The 27429-nt window shown below is 36.9% G+C and overlaps 1 protein-coding gene across 1 annotated transcript; it reads left to right on the top strand.

Annotated features, from left to right (window-relative positions):
* The first annotated feature begins 529 nt into the window (after nt 1-529).
* LOC135153329 (LIM/homeobox protein Lhx5-like) lies at nt 530-27215 on the top strand. The gene is made up of 4 exons (XM_064095890.1): nt 530-552; nt 929-1128; nt 26468-26928; nt 27186-27215. Exons 1-4 carry the CDS (start codon nt 530-532, stop codon nt 27213-27215), a joined length of 714 nt encoding a protein of 237 aa, XP_063951960.1.
* Nucleotides 27216-27429: the final 214 nt, after the last annotated feature.

Below are 27429 nucleotides of genomic sequence, written 5' to 3'. Positions count from 1 at the left end.
TCATGTGATGTCATAAGTTGGTTACTATATTTCGGGTAGATGCTTTGAGGGAATCCGTCTATTCGTGATTGTAGGATTTGGTCATGTCGGTAGTAAAACAATGAAAAGTGCATCGCCATGGCTCACACTTTGTATTATGACAACCTCATCAATTTTGCACCGAACTCTTCTGAGTAATAATGTAATGTGACGTAGCAGTTAACGTTCGGGTCTTATTGTCATGATTTTATCTTGCATTCATGTGCAGCTCTCATTCCACTTCTGTTTCTAAGCATATATCTACACTTTGACGTCATGTGGTGGCGAAAAGTGATATTCATATACATTAAAACTGGACTTGGCAATGGTCAGTGAACAGAATGAAGCCAGGTTAAAATGCAGAGATATTTTGAGATCGCTAAAATGATGAATAGTCTCGGTCATGAAGTTTTAAATCGATGCATTTCAGTCACTTTCTTTAAAAATTGTATTCAACTTTCATATACATTTAAAATAATCAGAATCACTGATGCTAGTGTCATGAAGTATAATGATATTCATTAAAGGATGTAGGTATGTAATTGGTGATGTCCCTATGAGATTAAAGGCTCTGTTAACCATGACAGACTCCTGACTTCAGGTCAAGCATGAAAGCAGACCAACGTGTTATTGGGCCACCGATCAGCGGCTAGGCTGTTACCATAGTAATGGCTTGGTACACCGCTGAGTTTGTAGGACAACACTAAAAATGGCGGGACTGGAAATCAAAGCATTTCAAATATCGCTATATGGTAATCAAGCAGACTAGATCCATATAACTTTAAACATGGAGGTAGAAATAAATTTTTGTGTGTTTGTAAATGAGACTTTTGTAGTATTTTTTCTCAACATGATCAAGTGTTAACATGGTTACTAAAGTTAATACAATCTTTTTCCCCTCTTTATCCAGACGATACGGGACAAAGTGTGCTGGTTGTCTTCAAGGCATCCTACCGAGTGATCTGGTGAGGAGAGCTAGGAGTAAAGTATTCCATCTCAACTGCTTCACATGTATGGTGTGTAGAAAACAATTATCTACAGGTGAAGAACTTTACGTGGTTGATGAAAATCAGTTCATCTGTAAAGAAGACTATCTCACCAAGTGCCAATGTAAGTCTTAAAATACAGTCACACCAGAGAAACAGATTCCAAACCGACCGATGATATTCCGTTTAAAATAATCCCATGGATTTGATCGGGTTGGAGTCGGTTTCATTAATGTTTCTGTAGCATTATTTTTATAAACTTGATTTTTTTTTGGGGGGGGGCGAATAGGAACATGAATTCCACGGATGTAGTACCATCTACCGATAAATTGTTGTTTATCACTCAACTGTGTATGGGAGAGAACAACAAACATTTATCATGAATCAACGAAGGTGTTGTTTTTATTCATACTTGTTATCAAAAATACACCCCCTCTGACTGTACTCTGCCTTAGTGACAGGGATCAACAAATACACAAGTTCAATGATGGCCGTGTACTTCAGAGTTAGAAATAAATAAGGAAGAAGGAGGCTATGAGATTGATACAAAGTCAGTACGTGCAACACTTGTCCGATGTGTATTTGTCTTTTCCAAGTTTCTCGTTTCACAGATCGAGGGAACGAATAGAGACAAAAGTAGAAACATGGAAGGAGAAGAAAGAACAGGTGGGCTGTGGTCAAACATGGGTCATTGCTTTCTTACTCAAAACAACCAAAAAATCCTCATGTCGGGAAATATTGATGCCAGTGTAACGGCACACTTGAATACAATTAAATATTGCCATGAGAGATGTATGAAATGAATTACTGATAGAAATGATGCATGGAGCCCAAACATACATCTTATTGACCTTGATTCTTTGAATTCGGAGTGATTGCTTTTTTATTATACGCAGTTTGAACAAAATACAAAATGTGCCGGAACATATCTGTTTACGTTGCCAAAGAATTGAATATAATAAAATTAAACCCCACCAAGGTCGATACAAAAATATTGAAATGAATCATGAATCCATCACATCATTAATTTTTCAGTGAGGCTTGAAATGAAACAAGAATTTATTGAAAAGTTTCTCAAAGTCAAGGACACTTACAATCCCATTAACATAAACTACCATCTACACTGCACCCATGTTTGTCTTATTTAATTTATCATTGCTTGCGTTGAAATAAATTCATGCACATTTTGAATAGGTTCCCAAGGTTTTGGGGGTTACCAATATTGGCATCTATTTTGGGAGGGGTTCGGATGAAATGAGATGTAAAAGGCAAAGCCGATTGTAGTATGGAACTCTCTTCAAACAATACTTTCATGTCGATAAGAGAGGTTGGTAAGATAAGGCATAACATCGTAAAAAGAAAGTAGAGGTAGTGGCCAACTATTAAAGCCCCGCATGTACAAATTTTGCTTAGTTTTGGCGTGTCTTAATATTTCGTACTTGTATTATCAACAGTTTTAATTAAATAGGATTCAAAATACTTGATTTGGAAATACATATTTACAATGTCAGGAATTAAGAAGGAAAAGGAGAGGATGCCGATATTTATTAATTTGATATGATGGTGTGAGGCCACTCAACTACTTTGATCATCTCGAGTAAGATCTCTGCAGGTCAGAACGTTGTTCCCACTAATAAGCTCTCATGCTTGCCTTGCAAGTAAACACCTGGACCCGTCACCCCTATGGTTTAGAGATGATAAAAGAGAAATGTTGTAACATTCATCAATATAATGATGCCTGATGAAAAAGAGAGAAACTGACAGAAAGAAAAGCCAAGAGGATTGTCGATTTAAAGCGCAAATGACAGGACACGGCACATTGCCAATCTATCAACGATTTACGCCATGATTGTAGCAAGTATTGGTTTGGATTGTCTGCTTATGAATGTGTCGGCTAGCTTCAGACTATACTTGGGATGATTCGTGTTTTTGAAAGGGGTTTGAATGGCTAGAAATCTCATGCATTTGTCATGATTTCTCCTACTGTGCAGGAAGTCATAGCCAAATTGTCATAAAAGTACACTCGCCACAGTCTAAGGTTATATTGACTCGCATTCCAATCCGATTGCGTACTTAAAACAAGCATATTTTGGGATAATCAAAAGTCGACCTTTTCCATTTTTTTTTGAAAGTATATTTATTTCCCAATACAAGATATCACATTCGTCACATTATAAAGCAGATTTGATCTATTTCGATTGGATGTTTGTCTATACAAGATTATGTCAGCTAATCTGTTATATAGATACAGATGTTATATGTTGCAAAGTTGGAAAAAGATGATAACTTGAGAATGATTAAGATTTGTACTGATTTTGTTTGCTTTTTTATTTATATAAAATAAACTATGAACAAATACATTTATTCTTCACTTTATGTGTTGTTTGCAACCAGTTCATGTTTTCTGAACATTAAAAGTTAAACTGTGATGTTACCGCCCACCCTCCGTGAGTGAAGGCAATAAAGTTGATATGTACTATTGATCCCTCTTGCTAACATACACGATTAGTCAATATTAAGTCCTTTTGATACACAAAATATTCACAAAAAACAATCTTGGAAACGGGGTGAGATATAATATACAAATGAAGAAAATGGCTTATATTTAAGCTGGTTCCTTTGAGGTTTTTATGCAATCGTGACATTGTGCTTAGTATGTATTTGTTCAGTTTCACTGTTTAAACTCGATCGTAACCAAACTCGGATAGTATTGCGAGACAGAGTCGCCCCTTTCAACAAACATGTAGTGATACCAGTGGGAGCCATTGTGTTTCACAGAGGGGTTTAGTGGATGTTTCCTGACATCTTTCCCATTGTCAGGGATAGGTTCAACTAGTAAACTATTGTATAATATCTGCATCTTTAACGATTATTATTTTTCCACCAGAGCTTGTTAACCAATAGCTTGCGTCTTGTTACATCACATGGACTTGATGTTGATTTCGTTCCATATTACGTATTATTTTAAACGATGGAGACTTATCACCCTCGTTCTTTGCTCCTTAGGCCTTAATATAGCAAAATATATGAAATAATAGAGTGTGTCAAATCTCTCGAAGGAATGACTCGAATGAATTAGGAGGTGAAGGAAGACGAGGAGGAGGAGGAGGAGGAGGGGGAGGAGGGGAGGGGGGAGGAGGAGGAGGGGGGAGGAGGAGGAGAAGGAGGGGGTAGGTGGAGTAAAGGGAGGAGTTTGGTTTGTTAAAGGGGCAGAAGTTCAGGGCTATTGATGTCCCGTTGACAATATTGTAGAGTGTTTGGCCTAGCACGTTGTCCAAACATCGGTACGCTACATCAAACGTACGCCGGTACAGCTCCTGTGACGCTCGCTGTGTCTCCGCCTCACGATATACAGAGTCTCGCTACAGAGGGGTCGCGCGCAAACATTCACTCAAAAGAAAGAAAGAAAGAAGAGAAGAAGAAGAAGAAAAAAAGAATCCGGAGAGGTAGCCTGTACTATTTTGGTATATAACATCAACGTCAAATATATTTTCTAAATATGTTTATATATATATTTTTGTAGCTAAAAGTTAATTTTGTTTTGTAGTAGTCTTTATTATTCATTCAAATAAACATTTCATACATATTATGATCAAGGAAATATAAAACAAAATGATAATTGCGGCTGTTAATTATCGACCTAATAAGTATCGTTAAAGTAGTGGTATTCGACATCGTGGATATGCAGGCCCGATATGAAGAAATATACCCCTTGAATACGCAATTATTGTTGAATATGTTAGGCGAATAAAGAGGTTTAATAAATAAGCGACAATAAAAATTTACTCACAATAAGTGAACAATCAGTAAACAAACAAATATACAACGGTTTCATGAGGAGTCGTCTCCATATCAATTAATCCAAATCACACGTGAATATAATATAGTGATGAATATCCATGTTACATTCATTATACACAAGTATGATTATTAGCTTATTTTTAGGAAAACAGAAGGAAATAAAACCCTACGTAGAGTGGCAAGCTCACTTGTTTTCCCCATGAAATCGAGTTATTTCATTTCATTTTCATTGATTCCTTTTGTGAAAAAAACGCATGTATATAATATAGATCGCAAGTTGAAAAGTCGAAAAGCCGATCGGAAATGCGATCAATATTATTTGTTTACATATTGAGCAATTTTAATTAAGAGGCACATCTGGAATTATCAACACCTTGTACAAATAAAGTCATTTTCGCAAAACTGACGCCTGATCAAATAGATGAAAAATAATTGAAATAATAAGGCAATATTCCTTTTCAAAATGTTCACAGTCATGTATTGGGGACAGCAAGCTCCCTCCATACACAATCATGTCGGATTCATTCATATTCAGATTTCAAATATATTTGCTCACTCTGCTTGAAAATGTATAAACATGCAGGTTTTATCTGATTATTGTGAACATTAATGTATATGAACCAAAAATCTACTTTTTATAGGCCTATATACAGATAAATCGAACCCAAGAAACAGGTCCAAATTATCTTCAGAAAATATGTGTTAAATTCTTCTCAATATGTTTGTTAACTCATTGTTAATTTGTATATTGATGTATGTTATCACTTAAAAAGAAACAATAGATATCGGCCCATAGGAAGTCATGAGAATGATGTTGAATATATATAGGCCCTTTAGTGGAAGTACTGTGGTCTATTTTCATGATTTTATTTAAGTAAGAACTAAAACACACACACACTACACGAAAACTATAACAATTAAATTTTGACATAATTGTGTATAAGTATTATTGGTGCTAGCGCCAGGAAAAAACGACCGCCCACAACTGGAATGGAAAATGGAAGATAGATGAGAGAGGGAGGAGGTGTTAAGAATATAATTATACTTGTTCCCGTTATTTATTTAGTAAAATATTTTGTGTGTGATTAGCATTATATGCATTGCATGCGGAGTCAATAATTTTGAAAAAAGGCACTAATATGTCCTCATTATTATTGTTTAGATACCAAGGAGGTATGATAAGTTGATCTATCGTAGAAAGAGTTTGATGTGTCGTAATCATCAAACGAAGTCACATGAATTGATGTAGACAGCATAGACGCTGAGCGGGTGACGCTAGGTTTGTGGGCGCGAGTCAGTCTCACAGCGGGTGATTCGGGTGAAGTGATGAGGAGTATGAAGGCTTTTACCCAGTCTTCATATTTACGGTTTTTCAGTATCTTATATTGCACCAGGCCTTTACTTCTTATTTGATATAGAAGAAAAAGCATTTGCTCTTGTTTGTATTTCTTTTCAAATTTTCTTCCTTTTTTAAAATTATTATCAAGTACTTTTTTTTACTTATATTGTCAAATATTTTACTAGTTTCCTTTTATTTTTCTCCTATTTCTTCTGGAATATTTTTTTTTTGCTATTAAATATCATTCACTGTATTAATTTTTTTTTAAAACCTTTTTCAAATATTTTCACTTGTTATGATAAAATATCATACTGACATTAACCATAAGTTACGTGAGATTTGTATTATTCTTATTTCTGATAATTCACATAAATAATTACCACTACATTTTTTATAGAGGGAATTTAAAGAATTGCATTTGTTCAAAATACTGAAGTCATAAGGGTCTTATCAAATAAATACAAATTCAATGTAAAGAATGAACGGAAGTGTCACGTACCTGAAATAATTCTAGTTTGTTGAACTGTTATGTGTTTCACATCAAATGCAGGAACTGTACTAGGATGGACGGTTTGGGAAAAAGGGTCGATGAATGGGAGACTAATGATGGCGAGTCGCACTGCGTGTGGCTGGTCGAGTTGATGGATACCATACATGTTAATACAATACATGATAGTAACGCCATGTGATACAATTGTTGAATAAATATTAGGTCTGGGGCGCTTGTTCCATGTCTGGAGCGTAAGCTTAATATCAAAATGAATACTTACAAAATGAAATGATATTTTAGTCAACTAAAGTAAAATCAGATGAATAGCCTTAAAACGTATTTTTAGTTTTGGTAAATCCTTCGAAAGTGCATGTCAATATTTTAATCCAAAACTAGATTTATAATTATGATTGGAAGGATTTAATGTTTTAAAATGTATTTATTGGAGAAAATTTCCCGATTTTATATCAAAATTTGTTTTAATCCAATGCCCGCTCAAAATAAAATATTTCTCGTTTTGATAAAACCCATCCTCAGACATGGGATGTGATGAGTATTTCAGAATATAGTCTTTGTCTATAGCTTTCTTATATCTGATAATTCAATGTGTTAAGTGAGTGCTCAAAATAACGGTAATTGTTGAGTAAAATAAAACCAACATTACAGAGAGAGGGTGTTAGATGCCAAATTTGAATTTTAATTGTTGAAAAATTACACGTTTGTAATATTGGAACTTTATATGAGAATACATGACTTTTTAAATTCACATGTACTTACCCTTTACCAAAAGCTAAGCGGGCTTTATAAATGTAAAAAGTTATCAGAGGGAATTACATTTATATGAGTTTTTGTGTATGAGATATATCAATAAGGCAATATCATGAGTATGCAAGATTTGTTTTAATTAACCTTATATTGGTCTTATTATACTTGAAACATGTTCTTGTCTTCTCAAGTGATGCCAAAAGAGGAAACTCAACCACGATATAATGCTTTGACATATTAATGTGTACTCAAAGGTGCAATAATTTCCTTATAGATTTATTATTATATGAATATCACAGGCTGTGAGCGCAGAAGAGTATGACTGAAATATCAAGGATAGAATATATTGAAAAAGAGTGCTGTCAATATATGGCACTTGACCAGTATTTAAGAGGTGATGCATGTGGGTATAGGTAGACAATCGGAGCACATCGGCTAATGTAATAACATCCTCGTTAACGCTCCGAGAGGCGCGATACATGATTTCTAAAGAACTTCTGCACAATTCTTGCTCTGCATCGTGTAATATAAATAAAAAAGACCTACTACTTGACGAAATTATGTCCAAAATTAGTGCCATTGTACTGGAGAAATGTGGGTCTTGGTGTCCCTGATTTTCATAAAGTATTTCATCTTTAAATGACATCGATTCTGATACGCTGTTGCGCTCCCGCGTAATGTGATGAAAATGTAGTACTCATAAACTAGGAGAGAATAGAAAGATATAACATCTACAAATGCGTTAGATACTGGGGAAAAGTCGAATTATTTTCAAAAATATGAAAGCTTCCTGCATGATAAATAAAAAGCTATTCGCACGCAACCTGACGAAAATTAGAAATTTCTAACGGGTTTGGAGCAAACATCGACCTAGTTATTTTCAAGCAGACGGATGAGTCTATACGCGAATGAGAACTACAGCGGAAAATTCAATATTAGATTGCTTAACAGAATTCTAAAGATTTAAATTGATTAATTGTCGATGAATGGTATCGAAGAATGGTGGTATAAACCTGTACTCCGTTTTCATGGTTATGTCTCAGTGAGACATGGATTTACTTCGATGTTGAGACGTAAATCAACCCCCAACCAACTCCAAACAGTCCGATGGAGACTGTTATATCTCATGGTATTTGTATGTTCTATGACGTCATCAAGGATTATTAACAAATGTTTAATCCTATCTAAGAGCCCGTTTATTTTGAATAGGTAAGAGTAAGATTGACACTAACATGATCAAGTATCAATGTTATAGAATAATAAAGAGAATAAAACTTAACCTTCTGAAATACTTCACTTTTTATTAATGAATGTGTTGCTCCCTAAGTTTTATTAAATAAAGTTAAAGATAAAAAAAAATACAATTTCAATAAGGAGCTGAAGCGGCATGATAAGGGTGGAATGAGTCTTCTTGAGCTTTATAGGGATGTTGAAAATAAAACTGGATTTTTTTTCTTTTGCAGTTGAATATTTGGATTTTAAGTTAAGTGGTACATTCTTCATTGTGTTTTAAGCGAAAACAAAATTTATCCGAAAGAACCATTTCTCTTATCGGTATATTTTACGAACAATTGCAAATTCGTATATTATGTTGATTTCAGTGTTATAATATCATAAGTTAGAGTGCGTGTGTGTGTGTGAAAAAGAGAGAGGGGCGAGAGAGAGAGAGGGGGGGGGGGAGGGAGAGGGAAAGAGAGGGAGGGGTAGATAGATAGAGAGAGAGGGATGAGAGAAAAATTTGGTGGAGAAATGATTAATATTTGAAATAGACGATGATTATTATAATAATTCATATAGATATCTTGCAGTATTTTGAGGACTTAATACTAATAAGAAAACAAACATCTGAATAGGAGCGTGTATCTGGAGATGGCATGTCCATGTGGATGGTGATTATAATGAATGATGATAAGACATCTTCTTCATCTTGCTTTAATCTTCTTCGATTTGTTGTTCGATTCATCAACCATCCTGGCAGTCAAATATTAAAATGCAAATGATATCCGTCTATCCGTTCTTATACGACTTTGCATGTTTGTCACATTTTGACGTAGAAATCAACGTCAATACCAGATCGAGATTTGAGATAGAAAAAAAAAAGTTTGGAATAGAGTTCAAGTCCGTGAGAGTATATCACAATGGTGTCCCTTTTTTCCTTTTATTTCTTAAAAAAAAAATGATTACTTGTATTCTTTTCTTGACACATTCATCGAGATTCGTCTCTGTAGAATGATTTGTGACTTTTGAAGACTAAAAAATTCTAATGTTTTTTTTCTTGTTCATTTTGATTAATCCCTTGCCATTTTTCTTCAAGTCAGTCGTAGTGATTCAAGCACCATCAATATCAACCAGGACACATTTCATAAAACAATAATAAGTGATTTTAACTGACAACTATTATAAGCTACTGAAATCCTTGCATCTAGTTGGCTCAGAACAAATTAGTTTCAGTGAAAACTACTATTTATTTACTTCAAGAAACACTACTGACAAAGAAAACTTTAGAAAAAAATCGATAATGAAAATGCCCGTTCATATCATATTCTATGTAATCTAAACGTGTAGTTGTATTTTAGTACAGTATCCAAGAAATGTACATGTTTTTATGAAACGTTATACTCTTAAATATTGATTTTTTTTACTTGTACATAAAGGAGAATATGAGGAAGAGAGAAAGGGGAAAGAAGGAAGACATTGTTGATGAAAGGAGGAGAAAGCGGAGTGAGATAAGTGGGTGGAATGAATGAGGAGGAGAAAGGAGGAGGAGGAGGTGGAGGAGGGGGGGGGGGGTGGCGAAAGGGAATTGTGATGAAGGAGGAGGGTACGAGGACGTAGTCAGGAAGTATCGATATGTTGATTGTTTCCGGAGCTTGTCAGCAGACTGCCCAAGGGAAGAAAAATCGACAATCGTGTCTCGACGAATGAAAGACAGACCTTAGAGAGAATATCTCCCTTCCTTTTTACTCCTTTTCTCATTCTTCCCCTTATCATTTTCCTTTTTATGGCTGTCAGTATCTCTACCATCGTTCTATACATTTGTTATTGCATGAAGTCTGTTTATCTTTATGTTTTTTGTTTGCTCTCTTACATCAAAATAGTTTATAACCATCTACTTATGTCGTCGTCTATCATTTCTCTCGAAACGTGCTAAATATTTCATTCCTTTCTTTCATCCGCACATGATGACATTTCTCTTCCATCTTTCTGATCGTTTATCCGACCCTAAACAACCACATTATCGATCATTCTCTACCCCTGTTAGTACTGTTAGTAATAATAGGAATGATCGTGACTTTGCTATGGGCACGGAGATTGAGAGTCGAGCCAAGCCGGACAATACGACCAAAATTCATAGCTTTACTGCAAACACCAGACGACGGCGTTGTGCGGTCGTTCGGAATACCGTCTCCAGTCTCTAAAAAGGAATAAAAAGGGTTCCCTTCTACCTCTCCTTTCTCCACCCTTGTGCCTTTTTCTTTGTGAAGTGTGCCGCCTGCACCCATTCTTACAGATGCATACACATAAGTTGTCGAAAAAAGAAAAGAGAAAGAAACGTTGTAAGAGAAACCGAGTTTACACCGACCTATAAAACTATCCCGATCGTCACTTGTAAAGTGCAGATAAACTCTTGCAAATGTACGGTTTGTAAAAGCACCTTTGAAGGAATATTGACGCCGGACATTTTACGGGAGTCGAAAGTTAGAGAGAGAGACAGACAGACAGAGAGAGAGAGAGGGAGGAATTGCGCAACAATTGTTTGCGATCACTGGAATTGTAAAATGACGCAAAAATAATATTTCTTATATCTAATTTCTTTCGAGTAAATATTTCAAAGCCAAATATTTTCTTTTAAAACACGTAAAGGCGTTTCCATTATTTATGCATTACAAACTCTCTTTATCATGATGATATTATATTTAGCTATGTATTTTCAACTAATGTAGGCCTACATATATTGTTTTTATTAAGATGGAAGCACAATAGTTTGAAAGTGGAAATATCGTTGTCGAGGTGTTATCTGTTCTTGGCATGTATACTGTATATGAAGCAGCCGAGAATCATTCCCTGAATCAAGGACTTATTGAGTTTATTTTCAGCCTGAGCCTATGTTGTTCTAAATCTACATGATTACATGATAAAGATGGCACTGTCTTTGATATTAATCCAGATGAAACAAATATGATTTAAGAAAAAATGAGAGACAAAAAGGCTAATGGATAAGAGGGTAAACACATAGCCTGGGGTTATGACACACTTCTCGGTGTGTGATACTACCGCAATTTCCAGACAAACGTTTCTTGCAGAAAGAGTAAAATCAAGGAATATTAAGACGAGAAGGGAAAACTATTTCTTTTTTTATATTTGGGTCCAGAGGGAGCCGTTTAGCAGTCATCACCATCATGAAGCTACAAGATTTGAGTTGTTCACTCGGTGATTTGGCCATGCTACTATGTACAATGACCTAAGCCATAGCTGTCTTTGAACTTTACCGCTATGATGGTTCTTAGCCTGACCTCTCGGTGCCGACTGCGCACAAATCACGTTATAAAAATGACATATTCTGAGGCGTGATTCTCAATTGAAACATGCACTAAAGGGTAAAGAAGAAGAGAATGTCTAAAATGAAAGATGAGAGAAGAAGAAAAAGAACAACAAGAAGAAGACGGGGAGGAGGAAGAGAAGAAAAAAGGCAAAAATAGAAAACCAGCATATCTATATATTCTTTAATTCGGACTGGCAATATGGTGTTATACTGCTGCTACACCCCCATTCTATATTATACAACAACGACAGCGAAAAACAACAACAGCAACAACAAAACAAAGCAAGAAACAAACAACAAGAAGAACAATAACATCATCAACAACAACAGCTGCTACTACTACTACTACTACTACTACTACTACTACTACTACTACTACTACAACTACTACTACTACTATACTACGTACTACTACTTCTACTACTACTACTACAACAACTACTACTATACTACTACTACTACCACCACTACTTTCTATCAAATGATGTGAGATTTCATCTTGTGAAATGTATTTGAGGTGAAAGGAGACACCATTCCTTCACACCACGAATATTAACGCCATCCCTGCTTAAATCAACATCATAAACACACCAATTCAACCTAATAACTACGCGGTATGGTGGCAAATAAGATATAATAAGCAATGAAAAATACTTCCCAGCGAGTGTTGTGAATTGGAGCAATACACCAATGATAGCTCTTAACGAGAACAGACCTTCATGACCGATTTAATAGATCACCAAGGTGGTGACTTCAATCTCCTTCTATTCGTGGTCATACTACAAAGTATATACCATGACTCCAACATCGCAAGTTGGACAGTGTTACTGAAGTGATTTGATTCAAACTTATTCTGTTTCATGCTGGTTCACACTGTTCGTTGACTGTCTCCCGACAGAGACTTATAACTCCTTTCCCGCCCCGTAATTGTTATAAGAAGGAGTCGCGGTCAGACTTTTAAAATATCATTAAATTTCCACTTGAATAGGATCTTTATCGTAATTCTTCATTCTTCATTTTCTTTCTTTTTTTACAATTCCTTTCTTAGACCTACATTATTTTCTAATGAAAGTTCTTGAAATTTTTGTTTCCTCTCGTTTTTGTTAAAACTGGACTTATTTGGCCGATATTTGAATTCTATCGAGGAAATATTTAGGTTTTTTCTCGTCATAGATTCAGAGACAAACAATTTCTTTTCATTTATCTAGATAGAGCTCCGTCGATCGGGCGTTGCACAGTGGCTGCCGTGGTGTCATTTATCTAGATAGAGCTCCGTCGATCGGGCGTTGCACAGTGGCTGCCGTGGTTTCATTTATCTAGATAGAGCTCCGTCGATCGGGCGTTGCACAGTGGCTGCCGTGGTTTCATTTATCTAGATAGAGCTCCGTCGATCGGGCGTTGCACAGTGGCTGCCGTGGTGTCATTTATCTAGATAAAGCTCCTTCGATCGGACGTTGCACAGTGGCTGCCGTGGTTTCATTTATCTAGATAGAGCTCCGTCGATCGGGCGCTGCACAGTGGCTGCCGTGGTTTCATTTATCTAGATAGAGCTCCGTCGATCGGGCGCTGCACAGTGGCTGCCGTGGTTTCATTTTTCTAGATAGAGCTCCGTCGATCGGGCGTTGCACAGTGGCTGCCGTGGTTTCATTTTTGTCTCACCTGCATAGCAGAGTGAGACTATAGGCGCCGCTTTTCCGACGGCGACGGCGACGGCGGCGGCGGCGTCAACACCAAATCTTAACCTGAGGTTAAGTTTTTGAAATGACAGCATAACTTAGAAAGTATATGGACCTAGTTCATGAAACTTGGCCATAAGGTTAATCAAGTATTACTGAACATCCTGCCTGAGTTTCATGTCACATGACCAAGGTCAAAGGTCATTTAGGGTCAATGAACTTAGACCATGTTGGGGGAATCAACATCAAAATCTTAACCTAAGGTTAAGTTTTTGAAATGTCATCATAACTTAGAAAATATATGGACCTAGTTCATGAAACTTATACATAAGGTTAATCAAGTATCACTGAACATCCTGCATGAGTTTCACGTCACATGACCAAGGTCAAAGGTCATTTAGGGTCAATGAACTTTGGCCGAATTGGGGGTATCTGTTGAATTACCATCATAACTTAGAAAATATATGGACCTAGTTCATGAAACTTGGACATAAGGTTAATCAAGTATCACTGAACATCCTGCATGAGTTTCACGTCACATGACCAAGGTCAAAGGTCATTTAGGGTCAATGAACTTTGGCCAAATTGGGGTATTTGTTGAATTACAGCCATAAATTTGAAAGTGTGTTGGTCTAGTTCATAAAACTTGGACATAATAGTAATCAAGTATCACTGAACATCCTGTGCGAGTTTCAGGTCACATGATCAAGGTCAAAGGTCATGTAAGGTCAAAGAACTTTGGCCACGTTGGGGGTATTTGTTGAATTGCCATCATATCTCTATAAGTGTATTGGTCTAGTTCATAAAACGTGGAAATAAGAGTAACCAAGTATCACTGAACATCTTGTGCGAGTTATAGTAGTTTTCAAAATCAGCACTGCTGCTATATTGAATCGCGTGATGCAGGTGAGACGGCCAGAGGCATTCCACTTGTTCTAGATAGAGCTCCGTCGATCGGGCGCTGCACAGTGGCTGCCGTGGTGTCATTTATCTAGATAGAGCTCCGTCGATCGGGCGTTGCACAGTGGCTGCCTTAGTTTCATTTATCTAGATAGAGCTCCGTCGATCGGGCGTTGCACAGTGGCTGCCGTGGTGTCATTTATCTAGATAGAGCTCCGTCGATCGGGCGTTGCGCTGTGGCTGCCGTGGTGTCATTTATCTAGATAGAGCTCCGTCGATCGGGCGTTGCACAGTGGCTGCCTTGGTTTCATTTTTCTAGATAGAGCTCCGTCGATCGTGCGTTGCACAGTGGCTGCCTTGGTTTCATTTTTCTAGATAGAGCTCCGTCGATCGGGCTTTGCACAGTTGCTGCCTTGGTTTCATTTATCTAGATAGAGCTCCGTCGATCGGGCTTTGCACAGTTGCTGCCTTGGTTTCATTTATCTAGATAGACCTCCGTCGATCGGGCGTTGCGCTGTGGCTGCCGTGGTGTCATTTAAGCCCCTTTCACAATTGACGTACGACCTGTTTACGACCGCCTGCAACAGTTTTTTCTTGTTGTTGCACGATCGATCTCTTGGTGTCTTGCGAGCACTCGCAGTGGTTGTAGACGAACGCACGAATTTGAGGTGGTCGTGACTGGTCGCATCTGAATTTGAACATGTTCAAAATCCAAACGCGATCAAATACGATTGATTTACTCGCATCAGCTCGTATCCGGGGTCGTATCAGGTCGTACCATCGGTCGGGCGATCATCGTGTGAGTGTTGTTCAACGTTGTACGACTTGGTGCGAAATGTGACACAACTACGTATAGTCGTATTTAGTCGACTGGAGGTCGTACAACACTTGCACATGCGCTAGATACCTACAGAGACCAGTCTTGCGACTGGTTGCGATAGTATAAGACTGTTGCAAGACCGATCGAAATTACGGCTTACAACATTCCACTACCGTTGCATTCGCATGTATGCGACCGTACAGCCCCTTTCACAATTGACATCCGACCAGTTTACGACCGCCTGCAACAGTTTTTTCCTGTTGTTGCACGATCGATCTCTTGGTGACTTGCGAGCACTCGCGGTCGTTGTAGACGGTCGCACGAACTCGAGGTGGTCGTGACTGGTCACATCTGAACTTTGAACATGTTCAAAATACGAACGCGATCAAATACGATCGATTCACTCGCATCAGCTCGTATCCGGGGTCGTACCATCGGTCGGGCGATCATCGTGGGAGTGTTGTTCAACGTTGCACGACTTGGTGCGAGAGGTGGCACAACAAAGTAGTCGCATTTACTCGACTGGAGGTCGTACAACACTTGCACATGTGCTAGCGACCTACATGTACAGAGACCTGTCTTGCGACTGGTTGCGATAATAAAATGGGCCATAAGACTGTTGCAAGACCGATCGCAACGGCTTACAACATTGCACTACCGTTTCATTCGCATGTATGCGACCGTTCCACTCGCAATCCCTCGTGCAACACTCGCATGTGATCGCACGAGCACAATACGAGCATATGCGACATACTCGTGCATCGGGGTTTACTGGTTGTTTTTGTTGTACGACAGCTGTTGCAACTGTGAAAGCCTCTGTGCGATCTTATAAGATGACTAGCGATTGGTGCCTGTTGCAGCCTGTCGCACGACCAAAAGGTCGCAAATGGTCGTACGTCAATTGTGAAAGGGGCTTTATCTAGATAGAGCTCCGTCGATCGGGCGTTGCACAGTGGCTGCCTTGGTTTCATTTTTCTAGATAGAGCTCCGTCGATCGTGCGTTGCACAGTGGCTGCCTTGGTTTCATTTTTCTAGATAGAGCTCCGTCGATCGGGCTTTGCACAGTGGCTGCCGTGGTGTCATTTATCTAGATAGAGCTCCGTCGATCGGGCGCTGCACAGTGGCTGCCGGGCCCACCATTATTTTGGGGAAAACAATATTAGTATTTTTATTTTGAGATTTAATTTGTAACAATAAAATGTGAATTTTCATTTTAACTTCCATTTATTTTCATGTTCAGACGGAAAGTGATAGATTATGAATTTATACAAACATTTTCCCTGTAGATATTAGCATAATATGACATCATTACGTTTGGGAACCACTGGAAGTTAATACCTTTTGCACGGAGAATACACATTTTCCTAAGTTGCAACACGACTGAAAAGCTTGAACAGAAAATAGATCAAAGATTTAAACCCGCCATGAATTAGCGAAGGGATAGCTGTATGTTAGACACGGTTTCGATCATTAATTCATTTACTGCCGATTGAGACTAGCCCACTTTCAATTAGTCGAACGTGCTTCAGACAATAATTGATCCGATATGGGGTCAACACACATGAGGTCGTTGTATTCAGGGCGACCTCCTCGCCGAAGAACAAATGTTCACCATATACGATGAAATAGACAAAAAAAGTACTCAAAATTAAGAGAAAAGATTTAAAAGTATGTGTTATGTCCTATATCAATCAGGGGATTGTTGGTCATGAGTCTCGCGGCAACATTTATGTCATTATTTTGATCGGTGATCACGGCCAGTGAATCCTATACAATCACCACTATTTTAATACACTGCATTCTGTAGCCTGTCACAAGACCATATTGGAAACTCCAATCCCGGTCTGTAATGTTTAGAACCGTATAATATACATAAAATATTTTAGATATACGTTTTTTTTTATCGTAAATAACATTTTATACTATTTACTATTTAGAATAGACTGCTAGCCATTTGACCGATTAACCACATCTAAAAATCAATTTCTTACGTAATGATGTAGGTGTCATGTCGGCGAAAGAAATGTATCCAATCGATGAAAGCTTTAAAAGTGATGCGATTTTAGGCGGTGACTTTGTGATGATTGGAGGTAGTAGGATGATGATAGGTCTTACATTCCATGACCAAAGAACAGAAGACGACAATAACATAGTTCAAGTCAACATCATATTTTATATGTTTTAAAGCGTAAAAGGGCACGATGATGGTTATTTCACTTTCATGTCCAGGTTAAGTACTTACTGCGTTTTTATTACGAGAACGAGAACGTTTCATGGTTCTTTCTAGTTGGCAGATCAGTTACCATGGTTAGGTGAAAGACACGTAATACAATTCTGTTGCGATTCTCGTGTATATCATTAGCGTCCCAGGTGCCGACCTTCTAGAAATAGTAATAATGCACATCTGCTGGGATTCCCCATTATACGAAAGATCATTCAAACATACAAAACGGTACGAATTAGTACGGCAAACCTACCAAATCGCAGTAGAAATGACAGGTAACGTATTTGGTCATTTTATTTGGCGTGTCGTATAATAATCCTGAAAAGAGGTGTAACATCGCATATGTAAAACGTGCCGAGTGCACTGCGATCGCGACATAACGTAAGAGCATGAATCGGAACGGCCCTGAAAACTCGATTCCAATCTAAGAGTTTGGCGGGCAAGTTCAACACGCTGGAATAGGCCTTCGCTTTAAAATGTATTCTTCGATTGACTCTTTTTCGTTTGCGTGGTCATTTTCAGAATAATAATAATAATGATGATGATGATAATAATAATTTTTAGACTTACATCAGATGAAATTATATCAATCTAAGATTCAGAAAACTTGTCGACTTTGCTGAAGATTTTAGTAAAACCGCCTCCCAGTGAGATGAAGGAAGCTCAACTTTAACGTTACGTCAAAGTTTGAATTTTGAGGAGCACTTACGAGGTACATACAAATCTGTTATATAAGACCTTAGATTATACACCTCTCTGTCGTGGGAAAGATAGTTCGGCTCCCAAGATTCTCTTTGATATTTTATGCTGGAAGAAACAGACTTGTAAAAGATATGATAATAAGATGTGGATGATGGGGTCTTATAAGGCTCTTAAAGCTCGGTGCTCATAAACACTTCGTCTGTATAATCCCTTTTGCATACCATGGACTACCTTACATTCTCTGTTGTTATTTTTTTCAGGAAAATGTTATAATTCCTTGCATTAATAATCCTCACTTAATGGAGAGAGATTTATCCTGAAGTTACATTAGAGTGACATAGCACTAGAGATTTGCATGTTTAGCGACCCACATGCAGAAACTGAAATGCCGAACACGAGTAAAAAAGTATTCAAATATTGTTCTCATTGTTCTGGTTAAATGTTATGAGTGTATGTGAATGTAGTCATAAGCAGAGACGGGTCCAAGAATTTCCAAAAGGGGAGGCACATTTTCCCGATGAAAATTTGACAAGCAAAAAAATAAAATATAAAATAAAAAGGTCCTCACTATCGGGGGGGGGGGGGATACTCGGGTAAAAACGGCATATTTACATTAAGATTTTTAATTAGGGTTCTCAAAGGGGGGGGGGGGGGCACTGGCCGGATGTGCCCCCTGGATCCGCTACTGGTCTATACAGCTTAAGATTTGAAGATTGAAAATGAGTTGACGTTCAACCTTTTTAATAACCAAGTTGATATATTGCCATGTAATGTGGTTGGTTTAAGAATATCAAATGTCAGTTGGTTGAGGAATTGAACGTCAGATAATAAATGTTGGGATGATGATGTCAATTCATTCTCCTGCACCCACTCGGTATGCATAGTGCTCCTTTTATTATTCATCCTCTTCGTATCATCGCTTTAGGAAGGTAACTTCTTAATCAATCTCTCATGTGCAATATGTCAGTCATGTTCTGCTGGTTGACCCACCCGATGCTTGATGTATGTGACAAACCAAGGTCATGGGTATCTACCTTGCTCTCACACCCGCCGGGCACACCGGGGCCAACATGAACAGACAAGGTCGACTCATCAAACAGCCGCATCAGACACACACATTTCTTTATATTTTCTTTCTATAGCATACATGAACACAGCTATTATATCATATAAGATTTTACAAGATGGAGAAGAAGAAGCTGTGCCAAATATATAGAGTTAACTTTCCAAAATGATGTACTCCTTCCATGCAGCCCCATGATTTTAGCTTCCAACTGATATTGACATGTAGACGTGCTATTTACAATTATGTCCATAACTTGGTTCACTAATATATCGAACAGAAATGTCTGCACCATGCAAAACCATTATCATCCTTGTATCTACATGAGCTATATCTTAAGAACTCTTGCGAAAGTATCGGAGCTCAAGTCAAGTCTTTTGAGGATATAATGTATATTCTTGAAATATGATGGTATATTATTGTATTTTATATCATGAGTATAAATTATTTTGTTCCACTTATCTTCATCATGCAGATTTGTTATTTTTTGCATCACACGTTGTTGTATTCTTGATTAATCAACATAAAATTACAAATTTTATTAAGGTTTAGTAATGGGTACAATTATTAATCATTCAATGAGTTTGCATTTTTACAAAAATGTGGTAATCATAATGATGTTCTTACAACCAATTAGTCAAATCATTTTCTCAGTATTTCAATGGAGGCAATTAATACTTATCTCATAATTGTTTTCTTATTTTTCCGTCATGCGATATACACACTCATAAAATATAACGTAGTAAAAATTAACTAGAATAGTAGTGACCCACGCTTATAAAAGATCTATATCATCATTATACAATCATAACAATGATTATGCTGATCATTCAGAGTCATCGTCATCATCATCATCATCGTTTCTTTTCTGACACGATTGTCCGGTTACTTGATTTAGAGCAGCTGACATGCGGTTTGTCACATTTCCACCGCATCTGTCCCCCTTTTATCTCGAGAGGGAAACTAGAAATATATGTGTCCTTTGACAGGCATGCATGAAAGACCCGTCTTTCTATCTTTTTGTCATTGTGTTCATGTATGCTTTAATCTTCATTAAAATATTAGTAGTTTTGTAACAATTTGGTCTTTAAAAAATGAGGTATTCATCTTTTTTATGAAAAAAAAGAGATATTTATCCTTTTTGTATTATTATTTTGATATAATGAATCATTTTTTGAAATGACGAACGCTATAATGACATCACCATCAGTCTGACGGAATCTTTTAAGGTTCAAAAAAATCTTTTGATCTTTAAAAATCTGTAAATCTTTTAAAACTACTATAATTGTGTCAATAGACCACATGTTCTATCAGAAGGAAAAGGTACGAGAAATTAATGAATAATTTAATATAGAAGTGTACATTCCAGAAGTGATTTAGAACCCTTCATCTGGGTTCTTCAGCTTTGAGAACCGGATCACTGCTAAACCTTTGTGCTTTTATATCTAGGCCTATATAGGTTTTTGTGGAAGGACCACTTTGAGTGACATGTCACATTGTACGAACCTATCCTCCTCGGTAGGGGGCGCTGTGATTGTGACATTCATCAAGAGTAACCTGTTGTCACCTGACGATTGGTTTCAAACTTATTATTCTCCTTGAATTGGATGTCATCAGAGGTTCCCAAAGGAATTAAAGGTATCTATTGCCACTGGATTAATTCATACCGTTTGTCGTTTACGTCTGGTGCTTTCAGATAAGTCTTGTAAAAAAGATACCGCGTGCTTTTCATGCCTATAGAGCCACTACTTTTTTTAAAGGACAAGTCCACCCCAACAAAAAGTTTATTTGAATTAAAAGAGAAAAATCAAACAAGCATAACAAAGAAAATTTCATCAAAATCGGATGTAAAATCAGAAAGTTGTGACATTTTAAAATTTTGCTTAATTTCACAAAACAGTTATATGCACATCCTGGTCAGTATGCAAATGAGGAGACTGATGACGTCATCCACTCACTATTTCTTTTGTATTTTATTATATGAAATATTCTAATTTGCTCCTCGGTGTCAAGTGAAATACGATTAAATTCTCCCTGAAGATGTGGAATTAGCATTGTTTAATAATATATGGTTCAGTCAAGTTGGTCCTTATTGTCAAATCTGTAAAAAATGACATATTGTAAAATTCAAACAATAAAAAACAAAAGAAATAGTGAGTGAAGGACATCATCGACTGCCTCATTTGCATATCACTGAATTGTGCATATCACTGTTTTGTGAAAAATAAGCGAAACTTTAAATTGTCATAACTTTCTTATTTCACATCCGATTTTGATGAAATTTTCAGCGTTATGCTCTTTTGATTTTTCTCTATTTATTCAAATCAACAGTTTTCTGGGGTGGACTTGACCTTTAAATAACACTCATCATACAACTTGGTACTGTAGACATACATGTAGAAGTCAAAATGATATTATCTTCAAGATTAAGGCCTTTCATGGCATGCCATGTATTTGTTGTAGTGCCTCTCTGATCTATACTTAAGTCTGATCTCCGGTGCTTGAGTGCATATATGATCCTTAAAGTGCATATATGCCTGATCCTTTATATTCAATAATTAATCCACAAGTCATGTCTGGGATGTTTCCGTGTTTGTGTACTTGAATGCATAATTTATCAGTTTTGTAATGGATTTCTTAAAGTTCGATTTCTTCCTCTACACATTTAGTTAGAGTCCCGAGACATAAATAATAATAATAATAGCTGGATTTATAAAGCGCTTTTTGCCTGAGGATACACATATTACCAATAGATTGTGAGATTGATTTTTATTACACACAATAATCAATGTAATCAATCGGAAATACTCAGCCCCACGTCCAGGATCTTATTGCATTATCTATGCTTTGAATATTGTTGGTATAGGTTGAGATGTGGCGTCATTTTACTTGAGCTAAGTAGACGTTAGTTCCCTTCATACAGTTCTAAGTGTAGTCAATCTATATATTATGTGTATAGATTCCAACAGCTTTCATGCTTGTCCTCAAGCTATTTATGTTTTATTTTGGATTGGGCACATTGATGTCTTGAAGCTCACCGTCCTATATTTTATAAATCGCATGAGTATTTAACGTCATATTGCATTATCATTCCTTAACGCATGACATCAATCGAGCTAAAATAAAGGAGATTATAGTATAAATGAGAGAATATCCTGGGGGTATGGTGTGTGTCACAGACACAGTTTAATGCTTGAATCTGATTGTTTATGCTTAATGTACATCTTCAATTCTCACTGCATCGTGGAACCTAAATGATGTATGTCAAATCTCTTGAGTTTTAATCCCAAAGTGAGTCTTTCCACATTCTGTCTGAACTAAAACTTGGCGGTTATTTCTAGTTCTCTGTCACTAGCATTTTAACGTTTCATTGCCATGATGTCTTTATTTGTTAGATGAATTATTAATACTACCCACTGTAGTGTGTGACTAGTCTTTACTGCTCTAATCAGGTAACTAGTCGCTTATAATTTTGGTCATTATTCTACTGAACATTAGAAAATGTGACATTTCGAGTTCTCGCCGAAAAGGTGTATAAAACATGATGACATGTGCATCGCTTCTAAATTTGAAATTGGCTATTTTTTAATGATTACTAGCAACCAAAAGTAAAATTGATATTACAGTATATATAGGAGTAGTTGCGGTATTGGTAATAATTTGAATTTTTAGTCGTATCAATCCAACAGTTTTTCTTCAAGATAGTATTAGAACCAGAGCAGCAGTATAAACCTTGCTAGTAAGATTGCGAGTAGCACTACTCGAAATTATATTGAAAATTATAATTGATGACTAATCTTACTAAGAAAAGAATAAGAAATAATAATGTGATACGTGAACTGAAGTTGATGCTTTGAAATGGGTTGATATAAGAACCATAGAGAAGTGATATTATTATGATCCATATTTGAGAGTATCTAGTTTGATAGGGTTGTATTGGTGTATAGCTGACTGCTAGAGGCTTATCACCCCATAGTCTTCGCCACCTGGGTCCCTATACGAATTAATAATTGACTCATTTTCATCGCTGAATAATGCAGAGAGAGAAGGCCTGTTCTAATCTCTGGAGTACTCTTCCGTCATAGAAGACTATCTACCCACATATTGCAATGCTCTTCTATGTTGTGACGAGATTCACAAATATGTGAAACATTTACAACATTCATCCAACATTCATTTTCTTAATCTTTGCTGAAAATTAGCTTTCATTAAGTCATTGGTTGTAGGAAAGACATGAAATCTCCTTTCTTACACTGAATTATCAGTGATTCTTAAGTGGTAATACATGTATTGCTTATTTAGCTCTATGTTTGAGTTTATCTCTTAGTACCACTAGATGACCGTATAATGATTATAGGTGATTTATAGGATATAGTAACCAGGTATATTCATTCCTATTACACTTAAAGTATACAAACGAGTAACTCCTATACTGTTATTACAAATGAGAGGCATATAGTAGGTTTTTTCAAAGTATAAAATACTTGTGTAGTTCTTCATTTTGAAAGAAATCTTAAGATAAAATATCTTTCAACAGATTTGACGAGGGTTTTTCTAGAGTAAAGTCATAAGCGTGTAAGAGCTTTTAGAAATGATTTATAATCTCTCAAGGAACTATAAGAAACTTTGAGGGAACGTTTGAATCCTGCAGATTTCAGCCAAACGTTAAAAGATTAAGAGGATAATCTGTATCGTGTGCCCTTTTTTATGTCACCCTCCTTATACATCCACTTATATGCTCGTCTTATTAAAAAAAAATCTTCTACCCCCCTCTCTCCTTCTCTGTTTCACTCTCTCTCTCTCTCTCTCTCTCTACCTCTCCCTTCTGTACTATTTTATTTTCTCCTTCCTTTACACTCCCCTTTCTTCATTGAAAAAGAATTTAAGATGCCATTAACGTACGGTGAGCGCGGTGTTTTGAAAGGGCATATTTACATTTAATAGTCAAAAGTTTTCATCACTTGTAATGGAAATAATTTCTCTCTTCTCGTTGACCTCTCCGTGATCTTATCTTCCCTTCATATCCGAAAATATGTCAAAAATATGGAAAACAACCGATGGGAAGAGGCGTTAAAATGAGCAATTTCATTTCATGACAACTCTTATATAGGAAACGAAATGGACGGGGGTGGAGGAACGAGACAGATAGAGAGAAAGAGAGAGAGGGGGGAGAGTGTGTGTGTGTGTGAGGGGATGTATAGGATATTAAGATATATAGGTAACTCAATGTTCTGCCAAATCTTGACGAAGTAAATAGGTGGAAGAGTAAAATTTGTTAAGAAAAATGAGTGTTCAGATATAGGAAATATGCATTAAAATGGTATTATGAACAAGTGTAGTAGAAAGAATGAGATTTGAGATGAAAGAAACAACAAACAAAACAACGGAGTTATGCTTATAATGCGGTTGTATTTGATAGCATGTAGTTAAGTCCGTATAAAAGCTAGCCGCCAACAGAAGTAGCAAAGCTACCCAGGGCGCCCGCCGACTTGATGATATATTAGTTTCGGAAACTTGACCAAGTTTGTTACTGCGGCAAAGACACGATCATACTACTCTAGCTTTTCATCACTCTCTATCGTCTGTATGCTTGCCTTCCTTATATGTGATTTCTTTGACCTGTTATCGGTTATAGGGCTCTCTTCGGCTCCCTTCGGTTTTCTTCAGCTTAATTCTGTTCAGTTTTCCGATCATCTTCGGCTCAGCGGGATTGTTGCAGACATCTACTCAAACCGAACACACTTCATATATGTCATATGGCATGTATATAAAGAGTGAAACTATTCCCCCTGAAATATTGGCCTAACTGCATGAAAGTTGCCAGATCTTTGTAAAATTAGGAAACAAATGGGCATGGTTATATATTTTGTTTTATAAACTCTTTATATATTTTTTTTATTTTCGATCTAGTTGTTTAGCTTTTTTTTCATCGGAGTTATTGATATACAAAACAAACAACAAAACCCATTACGAATGAAATTAAGTTATTCACCGCAGCATTTTCAGTTGCAATGTGTGGGACTATAGAATTAAAACCACTCATCCCTGCACAGGCCTGATTATATTGCCTACATAGTAACTGTTTTATCGTCTCATCATTAGCTCTATTTGCGTCTTATCATGCTTATGGTTTTCACAATTTCCACCCTAACCCGCAACGGGGACATTTTATGCGATTATGCTCCTGAATATTTCATTTAATATTTATGCGTCCTCTTTTTTTTCTCGCGTTTTCCCCTCTGCCTACCCAGACCCTTCTCACAGAGCCATAGGCTGATAGTACATCGACCTCCCCATCTAGACTTAGATATCCAGTCACTCACTACCTTATATTTTGATTTGTTTTCTTTCAAAATGTATATATCGATATAGGAATATTAAGTATGATAATCAAAAGAAGATATCACATTTCAAGAACAATCTACAAACGACAAAATAGCTTACTCCACTGAAAGCAACTTTAAAGAATGTACATTAGAAACAAGTTTACGGAGAAAAGGACTCGGTCATTGCAGTTGGAAAGTAATAAGAAAGTCATTTTAGCGCTATATGAGTTTATTTGATGATTAATTGAGAGAGTGATATCAATTCATCACTCTGTCTCTTTCCCCTTCATTTCCCTTCCCTTAATTGATAAATTGGCGTGCAATAACACTTAACACGTGACCATTGTAGCTACTCGTCTGGGTAAAGATCATGTACAGTGGTGATGTTTGTAATGGCTGAGCGAGGACGTACCCCTATTGTTGTTTTATTTAAATTGCATTGTTTAATATCAAAACCTTAATCTCATCAATTTTCATCATGGTTGCGCATCGTCTGATTCGTAGTGGGTGACACGAGAGGCCGAAATGAAACAAATCAAACGTAAATGCGTATGATATACCTTTGTATTTAGTGACCAGTATTTTAGACAGAGTTTATGTATATTGACTCATATCAAATAGAGGAAGAGAGAGAGAGAGAGAGAGAGATGGGGGGGGGGGGAGAAAACAACTTGCATATCACAATATTAAGCCCTTGGCGTTGCACATACTAAATTTTATTTTTTGTCAAAAAAAGTTTATCATTCGTTTATGTTCATTTTCAACTTATTATCGTGTATTAATCATAAACCATTTTGTTTTGTTTCTTTTACAGTAAGAAGACCAGAGCTCCCTGATAATGATCATTTCAACAAACCTCCTGGGTCCTGCAATACTGCCCTCTCCAGTCACGATTCAAGTTCACCTCCAGAGAGTCCAAGCACTGAAGATATGAGTCTACTGGAAGCAGAAAGTGATGTGACGTCACCATCTCTTGGTGTCATTACTGCTTCGACCCCGGATGACATAGATCGTGTCAAGGAGGCATCTAACATTATTAATAACAATAACAACAGCAACAACAACAACAATCATGATAATGGATTGGAAAACAGGGAGAATGAAAACACGACAGGGATTCCAGTAAGTGGGGCTAAGAGAAGAGGACCTAGAACCACCATTAAGGCTAAACAGTTAGAAACACTCAAGGCAGCATTCGCAGCTACACCCAAACCAACTCGTCATATCAGGGAACAACTCGCACAGGAAACAGGGCTAAATATGAGAGTTATTCAGGTAAGAACCATCTTCTCATTTCCCCCTTTATCATTCTCATGTTTCCAGTTTCAGGTATTTGAAGAGGACTTTAATCATATTAAATTATTTTATTAAAGTTCTCTTTGGAATTGTCTTTTGCGGGAAGGCACATGAACAGGCACATTCATTCATGCCCGCCTTTCCGCTCACGTCTCCCTTTCTCGTTCCCTTTCCTTCTCTTTTTTTTCTCTGCTCTTTCCTTTGTATTGTTAATTGTATTGTATTTTTGTCTATAGGCGTATCCCGACACAAGCCTCAGCTTTTAGGGTATACGCCTTCTTCTTTAAACCCAACATGTACATATTTATATTTTTCATAACAAATTGATTTTTGTATGATATTTTATTGATGTTAAACGAAAAACGTAATGAAATGGAAGAAAATAAATGCTTATTTGAATTGAAAAAAAAAAATGAATTGAACCTGTCACTACAGTTCTGCTGATAGATGGTACCGGAGAAAGATTGTCCAGATTACAAG

Source organism: Lytechinus pictus, chromosome 2, assembly GCF_037042905.1.
Source record: "Lytechinus pictus isolate F3 Inbred chromosome 2, Lp3.0, whole genome shotgun sequence".
Lineage (NCBI taxonomy): Eukaryota > Metazoa > Echinodermata > Echinoidea > Temnopleuroida > Toxopneustidae > Lytechinus > Lytechinus pictus.
The sequence above is the reverse complement of the archived record's forward strand: the minus strand, read 5'-3'. Positions and strand labels throughout refer to the sequence as shown.

Coding starts and splice junctions, on each gene's coding strand:
- LOC135153329 (XM_064095890.1), top strand. CDS start 530: ATGATATTCATTAAAGGATGTAG. Junction 553..928: donor ATATTCATTAAAGGATGTAG/GTATGTAATTGG, acceptor CTCTTTATCCAG/ACGATACGGGACAAAGTGTG. Junction 26,929..27,185: donor TAAATATGAGAGTTATTCAG/GTAAGAACCATC, acceptor TTTTGTCTATAG/GCGTATCCCGACACAAGCCT.